At 54.1% G+C, this 23,002-nt stretch overlaps 1 protein-coding gene across 4 annotated transcripts in view; it reads right to left on the reverse strand.

Annotated features, from left to right (window-relative positions):
• Positions 1-634: 634 nt before the first annotated feature.
• Positions 635-23,002, reverse strand: part of LOC116939719 (protein dispatched homolog 1-like) — a 56,597-nt gene continuing 34,229 nt past the window's right edge. The window contains exons 1-8 of one of the 4 annotated variants that reach the window (XM_076063301.1): positions 16,781-17,243; positions 15,057-15,844; positions 10,441-10,470; positions 8,653-8,776; positions 8,227-8,354; positions 7,395-7,495; positions 6,699-6,796; positions 635-6,298 (exon numbers count right to left, since the gene is read on the reverse strand). In XM_076063301.1, coding sequence (XP_075919416.1) covers positions 2,957-6,298; positions 6,699-6,796; positions 7,395-7,495; positions 8,227-8,354; positions 8,653-8,776; positions 10,441-10,470; positions 15,057-15,829 — 4,596 coding nt within the window. In that variant the 5' untranslated portion in view covers positions 15,830-15,844; positions 16,781-17,243 and the 3' untranslated portion in view covers positions 635-2,956. The other 3 variants (XM_032948477.2, XM_076063304.1, XM_076063297.1) reach the window with 3 other exon arrangements.

Below are 23,002 nucleotides of genomic sequence, written 5' to 3' on the forward strand. Positions count from 1 at the left end.
AAATGCAGCTGAGATTGTTTTTGCTGTTCTGGCTACAAAGTAGCCTCGCAAGGTGTGCGACCTCTGTCCAGGTGCAGCTCGCGCGCTGCTTGAGTCTAAACAACACACATGCGTGACAAGCACACGGTTTTTGCGCACGACTCAAAAACCATCAGCATTTCATGCAGTGCATTGTCAGTCCCCTTTGGTCACCATCAACATAGATTTGAGTAAATGCGACCGACCGACAGCAGCAGACAAGACAACCAATTTCAACCTCATTGTGACGCAGCATCCTTCCGTCTTCCCTAACTGCTCCAACCTGCTATCGCCCTCTTTACTTCGCCGGTTTGATCTCGGTCGACCTTCGGTGGCTGTCCCACACTCACTCTGCTGCTATTTCCAGATGCCGCCATCTCTTGTCTAGTGAACTTGTTGTACATGACCTGTATGTAACACCGGTTGGTTATATGTACCATGTCTCAACCAAAAAGACGTGTTTAAAGCAAGTGATGGGCCTGGGTCAGTCATGGGGCACAAGGCAGGCGATGATATGGAAACTGAAGCATCATACCTTGACGGAGATGGCGGTGGTGACGGCTGTGATGACATCAGTGGTGTGCGCATCCCAACAAAAAACTACTACAGACAAACCTGGAATCAGAACTGCATGTATTTGTCAGCTTTTCATGTATATAAATAAAAAACACACATTTAGACATGTAGCACTTTTACAAGAAAAAAACTAGTTCACAATCAGAATTTTCACAAACGTTCACATATAATACTGGCTTAATTTAATTATTCAATATATTTATGTTCTTTATTCACACACTATTGCACGGATGTGTACTACAGACAGATAGACCAGCTACACTCGGCATCGCGGAATGAAGTGGGTGGCACGCTGGCCTCGAACGCTCGCGCACGCACAGCCCCGGGGGAGGGGGGGGGTCAAACCGAGTGCCCTGGTCACAGCGTGCCCTTGAGGCTGCTCAGAAAATCATCGATCGAGTGGCACCAATCACCTGCATGCAAGAACACGTGCTTTGAGAGATGGTGCTGTCCACTGGGTGCTTTCGCCACTGCCCACGTCTCGTGCCAGGCAGGTGCTCGAGCCAGGTAACCAATGCCACCTGAATTTGAGAAGGAAAATCTGACCGGGCAACGCGAATATCGCAGCGAATAAAAGACCGATTATTTACCGGCATTTTTATTGTCACTATACTTTGCTTCAGTGGCAGAGTGGACGTAATAATTTGGCCTCGTGCACCGCCAAGAAATGCTTGGGTCCAACACTGGACGCCTCTTGCCCCCTTCTGCGGCACACGCATGAGTTTTCTCGTTAAATAAACACCACTGGGAAACAACATTTTGTTCCACAAATCGCTACACCTTGGACGGATGATACTGACACGAACAAAGGAGACATCACCGTCTCCACAAGCTGTACGCCTTGCAAGCATTGGCCGATATTCAGAGGAACCCCACGGCTGCCGACACAGCGAGACTACGCGTTCTGCCTCCGAAACTACGTTTCTTGTCTCGTGCCACTACAGCCGTCGTTTTTGGGGCCATTCCAACGCAACGCAGTGCTGTTTATCGGTGGCGATACAGCACGTCGAGATTGAGGAATAATTCTGGAGACTTGATGCAGGTTATTTATTGACAATTGCACTTCATGCATTTGAAATGTGTTACGAGTGCCTTAGTTCAACCCGGTCTGCTGATCAGCAGTGTAATTTACTTGTCAACATGGGCGAATTTAAGCCGACATTGATGGACGGACTACATTTGGTCTGGAAGTCCTGGAGCTGAAACCATTGTTGTGAAGGGCTTGGAAACGCGTGCGTACAAATCATACGTTTGCGGCAGGGCACCAAGATTCCCTGCCACAAACGGAACCGGGAGCAGCGCTCAATGTAAAAAAAAAAATCGATATTTTAAAAGTTGCATTTTTAGAAAGTGTTTATAAATCGGAGCCCGTAATTGGTGAGCAGCAAAACAAAGATGTTGCCATCCTCCTGCACAGGCACCAACTGTGATTCCAAACGGAGAATCGCACGACACAACTAACAAGACACAAGTCTGCAGCAGAGAATGAGGTCACCTGCCACAACAACGGAACGATTTGTATGCAGGCATCGAGGAGAGGACAACACCGCTGCTCTTCCCCAATCATCGCCCACGCTCGCAGCCAACACAGTCCCGTCATTAATAAATAACCTGAAGAGGGCATCATCTCACAGCGCGCACGACACAGCATGATCCTCATAGCACGAGACAACAGCGTCGGCATCGTGTGTTACAGGTATCTTCGTTTCATCTTGTATTTCGTTTTTTATTCCGTGAGTACAAAGTGTGGTATTTGGATTGGTCCTTCAAACCTGGATTACAAATAGGTCCAGGTGTACTGGAGTTAATGGGTGGGCTCGCTAAGAGGCCGACCCGTAAGCACCTTGGTTGTTATGCAGGAAAAACAGACAGGCAATAATTCGACTGGAATGTCATTCCGTAGAACGTGACAGATGGGGTGAGCGCACAACATTCATCTGGAAGAAACGCGTCTCGTTTTAAATAATTTGCGTTGTATAAACGTAACAGATTGGTAAGTGGGTTATGGAAAGCAGCATTTCCTAATCATCTTCATGTTCTCAACTTTTATTTATTCATTAACTCGTTAAATCTTACTTCATTGCGTATTGGTCAGGAAAATAAATTAAACGCAGGGAAGAGGCTGAACAATTGTGCAGAAATAAATATTTTTTTAAAAAATAAACCAACATTAAAGTAATATATATTTATATATAAAAATGAACGTCTGTAGGAATGTAACCAAAAGGTCCCACAAAAATTAAAGAGTTTTGCCAGTTCCTTGTACGAGCTGGGCTTCACGTGAGTTTTTACGAATTTGAATCATACAAAAAAACAACAATTTGGGGAGATTTGTTTTTGCCGGTGTGGCGGCGGTGCGAGGTCACACGGAGCAGCTGTCGGGCGAGGCATCCGCGCGCTTGAGCCACACGTCCGGCACGCCGGGCTCGCTGTTGGGCAGCACGATGGGGTCCAGGGACCGTGTCGCCTGGCATGCGCCGGCGCCATCCCGCGTTCCCGCGCTGCCCCTCAGCGCCAGACGCAGCGCCGGCCGCATTCCGTTGAGGCTCCCCCTCTCGGCCACGGAGCCCATGCCCTCCAGGGCCTCCAGCAGGCTCTCCACCGGCACCGTGCGCTCCGCGCGCGCGATGAAATCCACCCCGCCATTGAGCCGGCCGCTCCGCGGGAGCCGCCGCTTTGGCCCGACGCGGAGGGGAGAGGCCTCGGCGTCGTGGGGGCCGGTGGCTGCCGCCCCGTTCTCCTCCTCGGGTATCGTTGGTGACGAGGAGGAGGCTACGGAGGAGGCAGCGGCGGGGTCTTCTCCGATGCCGTCCTCTTCGACGCCGTCCTCATCGGTGACGGACGCCGCGTCGAGGTCGCGGTTGAGACGCTCGGGAGCGGAGGCGTCGCACACGTTCTCGTCAGCGCCGTGCTCGCTCGTCAGCGCCTGCAGCTGGTACTCCTCGGCGCCCGTGCGTGGCCCACCGTTGCCGTAGTGAACCCGCTTGCCGAGCGTCGTCTTGGACTCCTCCTCCTCCTCCTCCTCCGTGGTCGTCTTCTTCTGGCCTGGGGTGCCCACGCACGGCCGCGCCACGCCACAGCACAAGTCGGGCGCCGTGGGATTCTCCCCGCGGGGCCCGAGGCAGCAGCAGAGGCTCTGGAAGAAGAAGGTGGCGTAGGCCCAGCTGACGGCCATGACGAGCATGAGGAAGGTACCGAGCTGCGTGTATGCGAGCACCGTTGACGGCATCATCATGGCGCCGGCCAGGAAGGTGGTAAGCGCCGCCATGGCCACGGCGGGGCCCATGCGGCCGAGCGAGAAGCTGACGCGCGCCCGCCGCCCGGGCCCCGGGGCCAGGCGGTACGCCACGCCGTAGTGCACCGCGAAGTCGACGGCCAGGCCCACGGCCACCGACACGGTGACGCTCTCCAGGACGTTGAGCTCCCAGCCGAGCAGTGCCAGCGAGCCGGTGGTGACGGCGATGGAGCCGGCGATGGCGAGCAGGGCGTAAACGCTCACGGCGAGGCTGCGCGTCGTCAACAGCATGACGCCGAACGCCAGGCCCACGGCGAGGCCCAGCGACAGCAGGGAGCCGGCCCACAGGCTGGCCTGCAGGTCGTAGAACTCGAGCGAGCTCACGAACCAGCCGCGGCGCAGGCCCGGCGGCGCCGTCAGCAGCTCGGCGTGCAGCCACGCGTCCACCTCGTGACGGAAGCGCGCCATGCGCTCGTGCGCCAGCGTGAAGCGGTACGAGCTCGGAAACTCCACCAGCACGGCACGCAGGGAGTCGTTGGCGTCGAAGCGTGGTCCCGGCGTGCGCCCGTCCAGGGTGACGCGGAAGCGCCGCTCCAGCTCCAGGACGGCGCGCTTGATGCAGAACTCGAAGACGTCGCGCTCGTAGGGGAACGCGGACGACGAGCAGCACGGGGCGAGGCCCACGCCACCCAGGCTCAGGCCGAGGGGCCCGCCACGCCCCCCCGCGTCCCCGCCGCCCCGCGACGCCGCGGCTCCGCCGCCGCCGCCATCTCGCCGCCGCTGCTGCTGCCGGTGACGGTGCTGGTCGTCGACGGCGTCGTCGCAGTCCTCCGACTCCATCCACTGCTTGAAGGTCTCAATGAAGCACCCGGAGAAGTCGGCCTCGCGCTCGCGGTGCAGGTAGAGGCTGTGGTTGCGCAGGCGCCGGCAGAAGTCGAGGAGCCAGAGCTGCGACTCGGCGCTCGCCACATCAAAGCCGGGGTCCAGCACCAGCTTCCCGCGGTCGGCCGGGTTGAGGGGGTCCCCGTTGTCCTCGGGCACGACGCCCCAGATGAGCGTTACGGGCAGCGCCAGGTCGTCCCCGCCGCCCGAGCCGGGCCGGCCGGCGCGCTCGAACGCGAAGAGCGCGCGGTGCTCGGCGTCGTAGCGCTCGAACGGGTGCGACGGTGCAAATACGCGGAACTCGGCCAGCTCCAGAGACGGCAGCCGCATGCCGGGCCACGCGAACACCGCGTAGGCGCCGCCGGCCGCCAGCGCCACGAAGCCGCAGAGCCACGCGTGCCGCAGGCGCACGACGATGCGCGGCAGGAGCCGCTCGAAGAACGCGCGCGACGCCGCCGACGCCGCGCGCCGCGAGCGCTCCACCGGCGCCCAGAGGCGGCGCGGCAGGGACGGCCCCTCCCCCGCGCCGCCGGGGCAGCCCCCGCGCGGGCGGAACGCGTCGGCCAGGTAGCGCTCGTGCAGCACCACGACGGCCGGGAGCCAGCTCACCATGAGGCCGTAGTTGGCGAGGACGGCGGTGCCGGCGTAGACGCCAAAGCAGCGCACGGCCGTGATGCTGCTCACGTAGTTGGCGTAGAACGCGGCCGCCGTGGTGAAGCTCGTCACGAACATGGAGAGCGCCGCGTGGCGCAGGGTGGCACGGACCGTCTCCGTCAGCCCCGCGTCGCCGGCGCCGGGGCCCTTGGCGGCACGGCGGTCAGCCTTGGCGTGGCGCCACACGTCGCACAGCACGAAGGCGTCGTCGGCGCCGACGCCCACCAACACCACGAGCGCCGTGAGGTTCATGAAGGGGAAGAACTCGAAGCGCAGCACGACGCGGTACACGAAGTACGCCACGATGAGCGAGCTCACGATAGCGAACATGGTCATGAGCGTGACGAACACCGAGCCCGTGTACACGCACATGAGCAGCAGAACGATGACCATGGCCACTGCCGGGTACACCGTGTCCGTGAGCAGGTAGTCCTGGAAGAGCGAGTGCTTGATGCCGAACTCGATGCCCACCACGCTGGTGACGCCGTCGGTGCGGTTCCAGCGCTCGAGGTTGTCGCGGTACAGACGCATCATGCCGTCGCCCTTCTCCGTGGGCACGAACAGCATGCTGTAGCGCAGGCGCGCCGCGCCCTCCCCGCCGCCCGTCGCCAGGAAGTCCTTGTCCACCAGGTAGTGCAGGATCTGGTAGACGGCGTTGTGGCGTGCGCAGCGGCGCGGCACGGCCTGGCACTTGGCGCGGTCGCGGCGCCCGGCGCCGGCGTCCCAACAGTCGGGGCCCAGGCTGCCGTTGCGGTAGAGCGGCGCGCAGGCCTGCAGCAGGCGCAGGGCGTGCGCCAGGTCACGCTCTGTCACTTCGCGGCACGACGAGCGGTTGCCCAGCAGCGCCACGTAGTTGCCGAGGGACCAGCTCGGGCAGCACACGGCGGTGGTGGTGCGCTGGCACAGCTCCGGGAATGTGCGGTGGGAGCTCACCTGCAGGACGGGACGCGCACGCACGCACGCACGAAGACACGCACGAACACACGCATGCACACATACACACGCTAACACGCGCATGCACACACACGCACACACGCGAACACACACGCACACACACGTGAACGCACGCACGTAAACGCACGCACGTGCACGCACGCGCACGCAGGCACGCACCCGGCCACGTGGCACAGCGGTAGAGCAAACACAGCTTGTGAATTCGAAGTCCATCGTATCTCCGGGGGTCAATAAATTGAGTATCACTTCATGGCGTTAACAGTCATTTTCCTACGGATGGATTCACCCTCATAACACACTCTCGTACACAGGCACACAGACACACATGCTCACACACAAAAGCACACACGCAGACGCGAGGTGTGCGAGCCCTCCTCACCCGCGCGTCGTAGAGGCTGCACATGGAGCGGATGGTGGTGATGTTCCACAGGCTTCCCCCATCCGCTGCGGCAAAGACAACGCGCGAGTAGCCGTCCCCTGCAGCGCAAACGGCAACAACATCGATGCCGTTACAAAGTGTGCATCCACAGCCTTTGCTGGAATAACACAATAACAACAATTTAATCTTGCAGCGTTTGCCAAATGGAATTACTGCATGGATCAGAGAGGCGGACTCCAGGAGTCTGAAATGAACACTAAATATGATGAGGAATAAAACCGGCTGCGCTGGGTGGGACGCGTGTCCAGGATAGAGGAGGTACTGATCGCCGAGATGGGCGTTGGAGTGGTCTCCACGTGTCTAGTGACCAAACGGAAGGCCCAAGACAAGGTGGTGGTTACAATTCCACGTGCGTGTGCATGGAATGTATGACGGTAAAAGACACCACTGGGTGGTTGGAACCAGCCACCCCTTCAGAAACAAAGGACCGGGAGGCTACATCACAGCAGGATGGTACCATGGTGAGCACAGGTGGTGCATCTACCGGTTATCTCAGTCAACCCATAGCACCGGGGTCTGTTCCGTGATCTCCAGCAGGCCCTTGACAGTTAACATGGCTTAAAAGTGCGCACAACCCGACACAAGCGCCGTGGTGATACCGATGCGACGGCGTGGGTGTAGCGAGCGAGGACTCGCCGGGCGGGTCGCAGAAGAAGGCGTCGGTGTGGAAGTCCCACTCGGCCGCCCTCCGGTCGCGCCCGTAATCGTCGTTCCAGGGTTTGTCCAGCTGACCCTGGCTGTGTACGCACGCACCACACACACGCACGCACCACACACACGCACGCACCACACATACGCACGCACCACACATACGCACGCACCACGCACGCACCACGCGCACACGGGCAGCGGGGGCGGGAAGCACGTGGACACACAACAACCCCCGTTAATCCCGGGGTGAGCGCTATTAGCGAGTGCCTGCATGGCATCTCATGTCAACCGTTCAGAGGGGCTGCACGGCAGCAGCTCGGGATGATTCAGCAAGGGGGCATTGGTCTGCCAGTCGGGGCCCATGATTGCTGCTCTGTGTCATCCCAGTTGTGGAAATTTCGATTTAACTGCGGCGACTGTCACTCCCATAATATTTTAATAAAACACCCATATTACAGGGGTTTGTTTTTGCCGCTCTCATTAATGCAACTTCAATTCCAGAAAACGGGCGCCCTGGATCATAATCTACAAGATTTTGTAGATTTGTGTTCCTGTTGCGTCTTCCTGTAAGCCTCGCATGGTACGCAGAGGGCCGCAGAACACAGCCCTACGAGCCCTCCGCACCGCGCGAAGGGCCCACACCACCCTGACGTACTGATTTATATCGGCGCTGCGCATGGCTGTCAAATGAAACTGCACCTGTAGCGCAGTGTGTTAACGGCTAAACCACCGCTCCCCACACACACAGACGCACAGGCAAAAGTGGATGTTTTTCGTCAAACGCAACACACTGCGACGACGCAGGCGGAAGCCTCACCTCCTGGACACCTGCTCGGCGTACTTGAAGGGGTAGTTGGCGAGCGTCGCCATGTAGCCCGTGTTCTTCAGCATGTTGTTCCACGTGACCAGGCGCTGGCTGATCTCCGTGCCGCGCGGCTCAAAGCCCTGCCAGGGCCACACACCGGCGACCGTCGGCACCGCGCATTCCGCACGGCAAATCGCCCCCTTCGTCCCACCTCCCCTGCCGGCAGCTGCCCAGATCGCGCTGCTCGAATTCGTTCGTACATTCGCCCTTTCACTCTTACACGTGAGAGTTATTCGCGGTACTGACTCGCCCCAGCTTCCTCGGTCTATCCCTTTCCTTCTCTCCACTCCTTCACTCTCACACTCATTTGCTCCCAAGTGCGAGTCTCAGTTGTGTTTAGGTGCAAGTCCGGGCGAGCGTGAGTCTGGGCGAGCTCACCAGCAGCGGGTCAGAGAAGTCGGGCAGCTCAGGAACCAGAACTCCGACGAGGGCGCACACCACGATGAGAAGCGTGCACATGGCCAGCACCACGATCGGCCAGTCGGCGATTAGCTCCGAGTAGCTGCGCACGCACAGAGAGGGGGGGGGGGGGGGGGGGTCGGCGTTGGCCCTTTAAGCCTCGCAGCCCGAGAACGGCGAGCGCTTCTAGCGGTCGCCGTCTGCCGAGCGCGAGTGAAGCCAGTGCGCGGGCCTGGGGCAGGTAAAGTTGTCACTTCTCCTTCTTCTCCTTCCGCGTGGCCTATGAACAGCAACCGTTTGAGATTCACTTGGGGTTAGGGTACGCCAGCACGCCACACCGGCAATTCTCACAAACCGGCACCATCCGCAACGGTTTCCATTCCTATCTTGCGATGTTTTCACGGATGGGAAACGGCAGCGAGCACGGGCGGTAGGACGAATCGGCTCCGTACGCGGACTTCTACGTTCACATTCGCACCGCCGCATGGCGAGTACCGGCGTGGCCGTAGACGAGCGTGCGGCGCGCTGCGTGTGGACACAGTCACTTGCGCACGGAGAGCCGCACGGAGAGCCGCACGGACCGCGGTTCTCAGTGTCCTGCAAGTACGACACACGCTGCGCGTAACAGCGTCCCAAACCGTCTCTCTGCACACGTCGCGTGGGCCTCAAGCGAGCCGAGCACAGGCCGACACCGACGTACAACTTACGACGACACGTGCGTGAGCGCACGCAGGCGCAATCACGCACGCACACACAGCCAGGCATCATCGGCAAACAGGAAGCGCCGTTGGATTCCACCTATTGGGGTCTGACTCGAGTGCCGTGGTCGGCCGCCAGCTCATTCATCACCCACTGCGCAGCGAAGCGACGCTACACTCTCCATTCCTCATGGACGCCTCTCGCGGAACGCACCGCAGGGGCACACCGCGCCGCGCCATCTGGGAGAAATGACCAAGGAAATTACGCAATGCATCGCAATGCAAAAACCAATTACAAGGGAAAAATTGAGAAACGATTACGTGCAGAGTGTGACGATTTAAAGTGCCGCGTTACCGCGCGCGCATGCTCACACCCAAGTTAAGTAGCTACGTTGTACGGGTCTCTAGACTTACACACAGGAAGAGCATGAGAGGGCGTCTCATCAGCAGGCTGGGGGTGGCAAGGGAGGGGATGCGAGGCTGGACACTGCTGCTGCTCGCACTCATGCAGAAGAATGTGGGGCCAGGAAGGAGGGAGCGAGGGGAGACAGAGCGGGAGCGAGGGAGTGTGAGAGGGAGAGAGAGGGAGCGAGGAATGAGAGAGTGAGTGAGAGAGTGAGAGAGTGAGTGAGGGAGAGTGAGAGAGTGAGAGAGTGAGAGGCAGAGAGGGAGAGTGAGAGAGGGAGAGAGTGAGTGAGGGAGAGAGAGAGTGAGTGAGGGAGAGAGTGAGTGAGGGAGAGAGTGAGTGAGTGTGAGAGAGGGAGAGAGAGTGAGAGAGTGAGTGAGGGAGAGAGTGAGAGAGGCAGAGAGGGAGAGTGAGAGAGTGAGCGAGTGAGGGAGAGAGAGTGAGTGAGTGAGTGAGGGAGAGAGTGAGTGAGTGTGAGAGTGAAAGAGGGAGAGAGAGGGTGAGAGAGTGAGTGAGTGAGTGAGAGAGTGAGAGAGAGAGGCAGAGAGGGAGAGTCCGCAAATGATTGCCAATGTGTTGTCAGGCCCCACAGACTGCGTTAGTACGCACTGGAACAAAGTGCGACACTGCTGGATGCTGTTGATGTTTTTTTGCGGCGCTTACCTCTTTGGGAATTCAAACGGCTTCTTGGACCTGGCAAAGAAAAGAAAATAATCGGTCCGTAAATAAAATGTACCGTCCATTACAGGACGTGATGCACAGCAAAACGAAATGCATGCAGATACAATGATAATGGTGACTCATTTACCCAGGAAATACACTTTCAGCAGGGTTCCACATTGAAATGCAAACATCAATTGCATCCTCTCTTTTAATCATATCCATTAATTTCCACCCAATGCGTATAATCACCAGCCGATTGCAAATTCACACAAACACACACGGCCTCGTGCGACACACAAACACTCTAGCGCTATGCACACACACATCTGCAGTCATGCACAACACCACCGACAACACAGACACAGCTGTGAATAAGAAAGCACGGTTTGTCAAAACATGTCACGGGGTGAGCGGCTTTGCAACTCGATATCACGTCAACCCAACACACACGCACGCACCGTTCGAGTCACACACTCACAGATGTTTCAGTTGCATACGTTGAAGTAGCGCGTGCGTGTTGCGAATACACCCTCCCCCCGCGGTGAGATAATGCGCGCGTGCGTGCGGGCACGCTATCCACGTGTGCGGGTTGGTTTCATGATCGCTGCAACTCATCATCGTCACGAACGTCGCGGCGGTGCGGAGCCGGCTCGCACCGCCGAGGCTTCCACCTGCGTGTGGAATCGCCGGAGCGCCACACGGATTACAGAGTAGGGACGCCGCTGTGTCGATCCGTGTCGCGTGGTGTCAGCGTGTCGTCACGGTCCGCAATTGATTCAAGAAATTACTCTTTTGCATCTCGGTTATACACTTTTGTTCGCCTCATTTGCATATCATGTGATCATAAATACATGTAATTGATGGATGTATACAATGCAATGCATCAACCAAATAACAAATTTGAAAACCTGCATCTGAAACGTTAACAACTGCCACTGCGTTACTACAACAACCTCCAGGTTCATAAGCCCATTTCATCAAACTAAGTGCCTTGCACACAGAGAAAGTGCTCCCATTTGGCCAAACAAATCTCAGGGCACCCAGACTATGGATCAGATATCAGAATTCCAACGTTGGCGATTTGCATCATTGCCAGGAATCAAACCGGGACCATCGAGTGTCCTTGCACCCTCACTCAGGCACCACCGCTCCCGACCGCAACACAAAGACGATGCAAAGTACACTTCTTCTTTTGGGGGGTTTGGCCGCCCGCGGTGGTAAACCCTCAGCGATCAGATCCGTCACGCCCGTAAGGCGCCCGGTGCCCAGCGCCGGAGCTCGCGGTTATTTCTGAGGCTTCCAAAGAGCAAACAAACCCACGGCACAGAGGCTTTTTGTGTTTTTGTTTTGCGCTTCTCCCGCCGCCGCTGCCGATCCTGAGCGAGCGGCTCCTATAGAGACCGCCCTCCCCCCACTCGCTGCACAATTAGCCGGGCCTCCTTTACAGAAATCACAAGAAATGGTTAAGCCGTGGCCAGCACACTCAAAGGAATACTTGACATTTTTCACGTTTGTGCTGTCCGCAAAACCGTCACAAAAAAGTGACAATCGTTTTCTGCGTTTCGTTAAAGAGCCTCCACGTAAAATTCGGTGGCCACAGAATTTCCGCTGACTTTTATTTTCAGCAAATCTTGAGTTGCTTAGAAATTCATTTGGTGCTTGGAGGAATTTCGAACGGCCACGGGGGTCGCGCTTAGACTTTAGTGACCCCGAAACTCATAAAATAACGGGGACAAAAGCCACGAACAAAGTCGGTAACTTTGCCACCAATTATTTGCCACTGTTAACAAACTGCAGCACGAGCTGAATGTGATCTCTTGTATTGGTTTTTGTTCAGCATAAATAGAAAACAGTAAACTCGTGAGTTGCAGTCTCATGCATCGTTTAAAGAACGTGGATATATTTGTATTGCATGGTAGTTAACTACTCTGTTAATTTCCGATGTTTAATCCGGTGAGACCTCATGAAGCTTAATTTCTGATGCGTACCATTCTCGACCATTATGTATTCATTATCTTGGTTTCAACCAAATTCATGTTTTTCTATTTTCAAAGTTTAATTAATGTCTTTTCCCTATGTCAATCTTTAATTTTCTACAATAAGGACCCCAAACAAAATATATAATGCGAATATTAATTATTACCACTCTAATTTCTTACATATTTTATATAGCAATTACTCGGTACAACAACATCATCAACTCAATCTAACAACGTCCTCATGAAGGTTTTAAGAGCTGGCACCGCGGAGATCTGGGGTTCAAGCTACGCAGCCGCCTGTGACTTAATGGCAGCAGTGGACGGTCTAAGCATATCTACCCCTGGCTTAACAAACCAAAGTCACATATCATTTAGTTCTTCATTTATTTGGCTAAATTCCAGCTCTGAGAATAAAAAAAAATATCAGTTTTACCATCACGTGAAAAACTTCACTCTTATGCACAGCAAGTGGAAAAGTGCTGCCGCCATCTCCTGTGCAGATCAGAGGTCACCCGAAGGATCTCAGAAGTAGCTCTGCAATATCAGCTTCAGTGGGCCATTCTCTAACACGAAGGGTTGCACTGCCCTGCGAGAGATCCAAACGCATTCTTCATCTCATAGCGTGACACCCAGAGTACAATGGGGATAACATTGGGGGGCAGTGACAACATGCTCAAAAGTTTTAAGTGCTAATAAAAACCAAATTGTTACCAAAGAGGCAATTTAAAATGTAAGCAGTAAAAGCAGTCCTGCTAACAACAACAAATGCACCGCTTAATCCACGCACCTCTTGATCATTATCACGCAGAGAACCGCAACATCGTACTTGGCCGTTCACTGCTTGGTGCAGAAGATCACAGTTCAAATCTGACCAGTCACACTGGGTAATGCTGCGGGTGCACTAACCATCACAGTTGACGTGAGAGATTCTGTGATATCATTCAGAGAAAAGTCGGCCACTGTGTGGTGGCGGCACAGCAATCGCCATCCCCCTACTATGTAAACTCGACAGGATCCTCCTGAAAAGAGCCTTGAGATTCAGCGAAGCATTCCTGGGTCAACAAATATAACGATGCGCGTTGTGGATCGGGACGTTGCTGCCGCTACTCGGGGGACCTTAGACCGGCAGCGTTAGTGTGGCTGTTGGGGCTACTGCCATTTACAATTAATTGTAAAAATTCTAAAAGTGGTCTCGTGTGACTTCGGTAATGTGCAGTGACCCACGACTCTTAATGCACCACTGGTCTACTTAAACGACAACGGTTATTTGTCCCAGCAGTCGAGTCATTATTCCCGTTCGGTGCGAGATACGCAAGACGCACCGAGATGCAGCACCGTTGCTGTCCCATCGCAAAAAATGCTTTGTCCTTTTCCACCATTATGTAAAATGGGAATTTGTTATTCACAACTTTAAAAAAAAGACATTAGCTAACAATTAAATCCTTACACTTCCCTGTCTTAATAAATGCATCTATTTTTGTTTTAGCATAAGATTGGCACAGTGCTTTGCCCGAGCGTAGATTAATTAGCTCACGAACAGTGCTCCAAAGCTGTTATATTATCATTATTATTTAATATCAGTATCTATTTGTTTGGTTGTCCTCCCAGCTTATCCCATATTGCAGCACTCAAGTCTAGCTTCAGAGGTTTTTACAAAATATATATATACACACACACACGTCGACTATATATACGCAACTCCTGTGGAAGAAATGTACTAACTAAACAAATGAACCAGCGTATATCCTTTATCAGCAAGGCAGAGCTGACATTTCAGCCTAGGGGTATTTTCAAGCTCTTACTGACTCTGGTGCCCTCAAAGATCCATGGTGGCAGGAGTAAGGCCTGATGGTTAAAGGACCTTGAGATTAGGGCAAGGGTTTTTTCAGCGATGGGGCGGCTGCCCTCACACTGCCCACTTCTTTACACAATACCACCAAATATGTGGCCATGGGTTTTTGGCTTCGGTGGCCAGTGACCAACCCATCTTGGCTTCCCTAACAAAATCCAAACAAGGCAGTTCGATTTCTTAGGAAACTTTCAGTTTTTTATTTGTGTTGTTTTTTTACTTTTTTTATTTTTGCGATCTCGCCCTTCCTCAGCGAGGCTGCCAGGAAGCTACGCTCAGGAGACGCGAGCTCTGTGCCAGCGACAACTCGGAGACGGCTCTCGCTCGGCATGCGCTCGCACGCTCACGAGTGTCATCGCCCCGCTCGCACGCTCACGAGCTTGGGCACTCACGCGCTCGTACGCTCCACACGCCAACACGCAAAAATAGCGTTCGCCACAATGGTACCACTCTCCACAACGTTAATGAAGCAGCCAGACTATTTGAGTCATCGTTGTTAGCGAGCACCTATTTAAGAAGGGCACTGTACACGAAAGGGTGACCGGCACCATGCCTTATGTGTGTCCACTGCGGAAGATACTCAAGACTGGGTTGACTAACTTCAAATACCACAAGCAAATGATGCCACCCGTGGCAATGGATGGAAGCAAGGTTGCTACGGTCCTTAAGCAGTACAGAACACACCGCCCCACGGCATCCCACGCGTTCACACAGCCGGACACCGAGCGGCGTGCGTCCCACGCTCCTCCTGGCCTCTCACTCTCTCCTCACTCATCTCACTCTCTCACCTGAGCTCTACGAGGTGATGACATCGCCCCGGCTGCTGGAGGCACAGCCCCGCGCCCGGGACGTGACGCGCACAGACGCAGCAGCGGAGGCGGCAGCAGCAGCAGCAGCAGCAGCAGGGGGGGCGGCCGGCGCCCGCGCGCACGCACGCGCACCGCGTGTGCTGCTGCTGTCGATGCAGGTGATGCTGCTGCTGCTGCTGCTGCAAGTACAAGTGCTGCTGCTGCTGCCGGTACAGCGGGTGGCGGCCGTGCGCGCAGCCCGCGGCAAAGAGCCCCGCGCCGCCGGCGCCCTGCTGCCCGTCGCCGAGCGGGGAGTGGCAGCAGCAGCGCGGCACGGCCCCGTCGGCGGGCGCCCCCCACCTGCCGCACGCCTCGCACTCGCGCGGCGGCGGCGGAGTCGTCGGCGTCGTTGTCGGCGTCGTTGTCGCCGCGCCCTTGGAAGCCGCGCCCGGCGGGTGTCCGTTGGGCACGGCGGAGGTCGGAGCCGAGCCGAGCCGGGCCTTGCACTCGGCGCAGCAGGCCACGCCGCACGTGCGGCAGCGCACGGCAGCGATCGCCGAGCCCGTCGTGCCGTGGCCGATACGACGGCGGCAAGAGCGGCACGGTGGTTGCGGCGCCGTGGCGCCATCCCGTTCCCGGGCGGGTTCCTCCGCGTCCGCGTTAGGGCCGGCGTCTCCGGAGCGCGCCGCTCCGGGCCGCGTTGTTAAAGCCCCGTGGCCGGCCTCCTCGTCGTCCGCAGGCCCCGAGCCGCCGGGCGAGACGCTCTCGCCCATGGCCTCTCGGAAAGGCTGCGGCGCAGAAAAAAAGAATGCCATGCGGACAATTACCACCGACTATAAACAAGACGAGACACCCACACAGCCACAACTCCCAACCGTGACAAAGGGCATCAATGCTTCTTAATGCCACCTTGGCGTGCCACTGCGACGGCATGGCCCGATTCCGTTTTTCCATCCAGAAAAACACTGGCTCCCAGACAACAAAGTGGAACGAGGTACAAAGAAACGAAGAGGAAAGAAAAGAGGCGTTAAGAGCAGAAGTGGCCGGTCTCGCGTTACCCCGACATGGCCCGAGCAGGAAAATAGGTCGAGCGGGGAAACCCAACACCTGATCGTCTGGGAAGCATTCTATCTCCGTCGGAGGCATTCAGTCACGCAGATAGAGCAACACGACACTCCCAGAGCACCTCGGTCCCTTGTCCTGCTGCCTCGGGTGATGGGGTGGGGGGCAGTGATTGGGAGACACGGGCAACCAAGGGGAAGAGCGGTGCGGTGCGGCTCCCAGGAGCCCAGTGGACCGTCCGGAGCTCCGCGTGTGGGTGGTTGGGGGTGGGGGTTGGGGAGGGGAAGGTCAAGGGGTGACGTCCCCGCGCCACCGCTTGCACCACCCCAGCCTGAAAATCTCTCCCACAACGCGAGGCGCACGACCGCGACGGACTCGCCAATTTGCCTGCGGTGCTCCTTAATCCAAGCGCCCTGCGACGGGACGGAGAGCCGTCGCTCAGCGCTCAAAGGAGAGGCTACACAAAGGCTTCGCACGCACACATGGGATAACAAATGCGTGGCCGTGAACAATATCAATACGGATCAATTATAGTTATGAAAATAACAGTTGCATAATGCACTGCAATAGTACAGCACAATGAAACAAAGAGACACGGTGCGTCATTGTAATGTAGCGCAATATTAATAAGATAGTGTGTTATCAAAAGCTACAATGATCACCTTTTAGTTATCGCAGAAGCTTCATTGTATTAGCATCCATTTGGGTACACAGGGTTAGTGTGGATGTAGAGTATTGTACCAAAATAATAACGGCAATGTTATTTTACACAGCATTTGAAGGGTTAAGGCCAAGCCTGACCCATTAGGAGCTGCATCGTTAGTTAAGCATCGCTCTGAATGCGCAGACAATAGCGTACGTACCCGTTTGGATCCTTAAAACAGAAATAAAAACGGAGGCAAATGAATAGACGAAGAAATCTGACCGTGAGCAAGAGTAATATTTATGTGAGGATCGAGAGGTTGGGCGCGAGAGCGAGCGCACAGAGGAGTCAATCCCTGGAGCCAATCTCTCGAGCTGCGCTGACGAGGAGCACCGAGCACTGCTGCCCGTGCCCAGCGTGCGTCTGGCACCACGACGGCTCCGCTCCGGAGAGACGCCACGCGGCTCGGCGCTCGGCCCCCCCCCCCTTTAACGGAGACCGCCGCCCATCACCCCCCCCCACACCGCTACCGCCGCCACGCTGCACCGCCCCGCCGCCCCGCCCGCACGCGGCGGCTGGAGGGGGATGCCGGCAGGAGGCCGTGCGAGTAACGCGGCGTTGAGGGGAGTGGGTGGAGAGCGACGTGAGTGGAGAGCGACGTGCGTGTGTCGCGTGCGGGCATGTGTGTGCGTGTCGGGGCACTACAAAACGAAGCCGGCGACCCGAGTTCGAATCCCACCCGCTTGTGGCCGATATCGGTGAGGAACATCTAAACCGGTCCTGGGCCTCCTCTAGGTCAACTCGACCTCAAATGAGTAGAGGTCAAGTTTATTTGTTTGACCAGGTGAGAACTTGAGAGATCAGAATAGTCTATACCTGGGGTGGGATGTAAGCATCACAACTGGCGAGACAAAAGTGGCCAGACGTGTGTCTGGCCATACCATCCCTTGTGCAATGAGCCAACCTTGTTATGTGCTCGCTAAAAGCACTTGCCCGAACAACGTGCGGAGGCTATACGGGGGATCTTCGTCTTTGTGGTTACATCTGGGTGTTGGTGCATCTGGGAAAATGTGTGGATGTGAGTTTGGGAGTGTTAGTGTCATGAGGCTGAATGCCTGGTGTGCATGTCTGTGTGTGCAAGTGTTGGTGCGCGCGTGCGTAAGTTGGCGTGCGTAAGCTGGCGTGCGTAAGTTGGCGTGCGTAAGTTGGCGTGCGTAAGTTGGCGTGCGTAAGTTGGCGTGTGTATGTTGGCGTGCGTAAGTTGGCGTGCGCAAGTTGGCGTGCGTAAGCTGGCGTGCGTAAGTTGGCGTGCGTAAGCTGGCGTGCGTAAGTTGGCGTGCGTAAGCTGGCGTGCGTAAGTTGGTGTGCGCGCATGTGCGAGTGGATGGGTGGGTCCGGTATGTGTGTTGGGTGTGGGTGGGAGAGGGGTGAGGTGTCAGGAGGGGAGGGGGGTGAAAGGGGGGGTGGGTGTTTGTGGGGTTGGCTCAGGGATGAATAAGAGCTAAGCTGCAGTGCAAACAAGATTCTCGTAAACACCCAGGAAATTTTAACCTCCTTGTGAGACATTCCAAGACAGCCAGAGACACACACTCACACACAGATGCGCACACACACAGGCGCGCAAAACTCAAAGCATTCAGCTCACATGCAGAATAGCAGGAGTTTAACTCAGGTGCTCGTGCTTGCCGTGTCAAAGTGGAGTATACCATCAAGCATGAAACTCTATGTACGCAACCTAAATCAAACCCACAGATGAGCAAAGTGCAAGGACAAAGATGTGATTAAGGCCGTCGGTCAGTATATGTATGCGCGCAGAGGAGGTGGGTGAACAAGAGTTATGATGTAACGTGCACGTTTTGCCCGCTTGTAATCCGAATGCGGGCATCTCTAGTTCAACTCGGTGCAGATGCCCACAGTGGTGTGCGTGGCAGAGATTTCAGAGAGAAGACACACGAACTCCATGTTACTCAGGTCGTAAAACAGCACGTGGACTAATATTGCTTTTAGCGATCCAACTTTGACTCACTGCAACTCAAAAATTAGACGAAAGAGCAAGCTTTGCCCAATTTACACAGTCGAAAAAAACGAGGAAGAAAATAAATGTAAGCTTTAGGAAAAAAAGCAAACAATTTAACAAATGTACTGTAATACGAAACACGCAGCCCTCTTATTTCATAACATTTGTATAATTGTATTCCGCAGGCTGGGGCCCGGCGAGCCAAACTTGCAAACAATCCTCACCGCGATTCAGGAAAGAGAGAAACACCCCAAACAAACATTAATGAGCACATTGTGTCGAAAAACAAAACAGTGACCGTTCTGAAAGCAGGGCCTCTTGTATTTATTATATCTTTGTTCCAACAAAGCTGATTAGCTGAAAGCAGGAAGCAGCTTGACAGGCTCTGGCACGGCCGAGCTCACTAATTGCTCGGCGGAGACTGCGGAGGAGAGGGCTCGCAATTGAGACGAGCCGTGCGGAGCGATCGCGGAGTGCGGAACGCCCGACACGGCCCGCACGTGGCTGTCCAGGACAGCCCAGCTCTGCGTTTAGGGCAGCAGCTGTCGCCCAGGGTTTTTCCGCAGAGTGTGGCTCGCTACTCAGGTGGCCGTTACAATAAACGTGATTCATAACACACACATAGCTCAATAATCGGACGCAATGTTTGATCGAGAACTGGGAGGTACAATAACGGCGCGGGTCTCTGTGCTACATTGTCATTCATTCTGTATTAATAATGCGATGTCACTAAATTGTCCAGGAAGGCCCCATTCAGTCTGGGCAAAGGCTTCACGACCGAGTATCCAAATTCTCTCTTCAGCAGCGTCTTGCTTTGGAAACGTGCCCAATTCCATTTTAAGGAGTTCAGTTTTTGGCTGTTCGAGGAAACAGGTATACCCGGAGAAAACTCATGCGTGCAAACGACCGGTGGAGGCTGTTAATTATTTCTAGATCGAGATGTCATCATGGGTAAAACCACCGATGCTACCACAACTCCCAAACGCCTTACGCCCCCTGCCAGGTCCCACGGCTGCTGTAGTTGACACGTGACCTCCAAACTCGGCCCTGACAGTCTCCCACCAGCTGCTCCTTGGTCACCGGACCCTTTGAGACCACTCCATTCTTTTTTGGATCAGTTCGTATGCAGGAGCGAGGTGGATTGTGTCAATACGTGACCATGAGTGTTGGGGATGACATTCAGCAGTGGATGGATAGTGGCCGATAATGACAATGAAAGTCAAGTCAAAGTTTCTCTTGCTCAGACAAGCATGGGGCAGGTCAAACAGTGAACGGTGTAGGTGATTCACGCAGGAGGAAATCAAACTGTAAAACCGCACTGTGATAATAAAACCCTCGAAAAGTAACTATTGCACAATAATAACAATGTAATAAAAATAGTAATACTGTACATTATAAACTGTGCAAAATATTCGTCATGATACTCTTTGGTTCTATTCGGTAAAGTCACGTAGGTAAAAAATAAAACAACAAAAATCACGACGTTTCGGCCACAACACAAGTGGCCTTCTTCAGGTAAAGGAACAGAACTGTCGGGACGACAGCACTTGAATGACCGCTGCTAAGATTCGCAGCGTCTTTTAAGCTCGGTGGGAGGAGCAGGGCGCCTTGACAAAGGAGTTTACATATCAAAAATAGCTGTGTTAAAGTGTTGAAGCAGCAGGGTGTTAAAGTCAGAAAATTAGCTGGGGGATTAGCATGTTTTTGTTGTGTAGAGGGTGCGGAGGATGGGTCACTGTGTGTGTGCAATAGAACGGAAAAAATTAAAGATCGGCAAAAATGTGCTGTCAGGGGAGAGTAGAAAAAATGGTTTAATAGAAAGTTCGGAAGGAATATGCTTGGTATACCATTACTTGAAATTGCTGTTAAAAATTAGTTGACGTTTGGTATGATTTAAAATGTCTTTCCAATGGTTGCTTAATTTGAAACCATCCTCTCGGTTGAAGTTATGCTTGTGTTTGTATATCTGAATGGCTTCGTGGACAAATCTCTGGTGATAACCTGTGGGTTTACATAGAACCTTGGTATCGGAGAAGACAATCTCATGATCACCCATAGCGTTGTAACAATGACCAGCCACAGCAGTTGAATTCGTTCTGCCGTGTTTCAGATCTGATTTGTGCTCGCGAATTCGGTCAGAGATATGTCGTTTCGTCTCCCCGATATAGCAATCACCGCAGGTACAACTCAATTTGTAAACTCCGAGGTACTGTAAGTCAGGGATGACATCCTTCACGGATGGGATCAGGTCACGGATTTTGTGTACTGTATTGAACCGCACCAGGATCTTGTGTTTGTTTAGAATTTTGGAGATCTTTTTAGTAACGCCTGCTATATATGGTAGTGTGATGGTTTTGACTGGAGTATCAAGTGGTTGTTTCTGTATGGAGGGAGAAACAGCTTGGCGGATGGTACGGTCAGAGTATCCGTTTCTCTTGAGGGCCAGGTGTACATGTTTTAATTCACTGGTCAGGTGGTGTTGGTCCGAAATGCAATGAGCCCTGTGGTATAACATTTTTATGAGAGAATTCTTTTGAGCTGGGTGGTGGTGGGAATCAGGCTTCAAGTAGGAAGTGAAATGACACCACGTCGGTTTTTATAAAAGGTGGATGAATGTTTGATCAAAAACACTGACCCAAAACACCGTCCGCTTACAAGGCCGCATATCTGGGCAGCTAGCCGATGGTGAGCGCAGCGTGGGCCACGGTAACAAGGACAAGACAGAGGGCACGGTGAACACAATGAAGAACGCAGAACGCGACACGCACGCACACTTCAGGGAAACGCACACCATACAGAGCATTTGCAGATGAGGTCACAAGGGGGAGGTTTTGAAAGCTATTGATTTGCATTATATATAGGCGGTTGTTTTAAATTAAAGTGGACCATTTTATTAATAAATTAGATGACATCATGTCTGCAGAATGAATTGATCATGTGAGAGCAGAAATATGAAGCTGCATACAAATTCCATGGGCCAGTAGCCGTTAAACACGTGGTCAGCAGTCAACGTAAGATCGTTCAAACGAGCGGTGGACGGCGCTCAGCTCGACTGGCCACCCTGCACCGGTGGTGGAAATTCCTCATTCCTATGGCGGGGGCAGTATACACTTATCACAACCACCGTCAGTGTCCCACACAGTGGAACTTAATTTGATAAACATTCGCAGCAAGATAGGGTAAAACGATCCTTGACCATGATTTGAATTTGTAACCTCGTGATTTTGAGATAGGAACTCTCTCACAATGACATCGATACAGATAAGTGCACAACCAGAATCTGGTTAATATCATTACGCAGAGCCAGTCTACTCTGCGTATTACAGCTGAACAAGAGACATCCATGACTTCTGACAGGCAATAGCTCAAACTCCACTCAAGACATGAACCGCGAAATCACGCACACTCAAAGCATAGAGCGCAGTCAATGTGGGAATTTAATCATAATACATGCAGGAACTTTAGCATCCACCCAGCTTAGCATATACCTAGCTTTCCCCACTTGTCGAGATGTTCAGAACACAATAGAAAAGTGTCCACACTCAAAGAAAATATGGGCATCCGAATGGGGTGGAAGGGAATCAGTCAGAATCTTAATTTATCCTAGAGGAATCCGATGAGCTATGAAGCTCTTTTTCACAGATGTCTAGAAGTGTCGGATGAGCAAGAATGGAGCCCTCACCTCGGTTATTGAAGTTAAAATGGTGATGTTCAGAGCGTTCTAGGTGCCCAGCGCTAGACAGAGATATGTCTTGTGATTGGAGCGTGTCAAAAACCCCTGTATGGCTGCCCAAGTATCCAGTCTGTCGTGCTCAACAAACATCACAATCCCACACGTTACCATATCATCTATATACCTGCGTGGGAATCGCATGTCCTGAGTGTGCACGAAAACTAACTGCTGCATAACGCTCCTTAAAATCGATCGTGTGACGAGCAAGCCTCCGTTCTACACCAGGACCACTGTTTATTGACAAACGGAGGCAATAGCTCTTTTGAGGGCGAGTCAATCCAGCGGAATCCACACGAACGGAGCAGTGACTTCAGCGCCTGACTTGGTGGGAAAGTTTTAGAGTTAAAATCTTGTAGACTGCCTTTGCCCACCATCCACCGGGGTTAGTGCAGATGCAACTTGTCCCCACCATAGGAATGTGTAGCATTCACCAGTGGCTCAAGGCCATCAACAGACATGAGACCTTCCACACACTTATTTGATTGCAGACA

The sequence above is a fragment of the Petromyzon marinus genome, chromosome 6, assembly GCF_048934315.1.
Source record: "Petromyzon marinus isolate PM22_M1 ecotype Great Lakes invasive population chromosome 6, UKy_Petmar_22M1.pri1.0, whole genome shotgun sequence".
Classification (NCBI taxonomy): domain Eukaryota; kingdom Metazoa; phylum Chordata; class Hyperoartia; order Petromyzontiformes; family Petromyzontidae; genus Petromyzon; species Petromyzon marinus.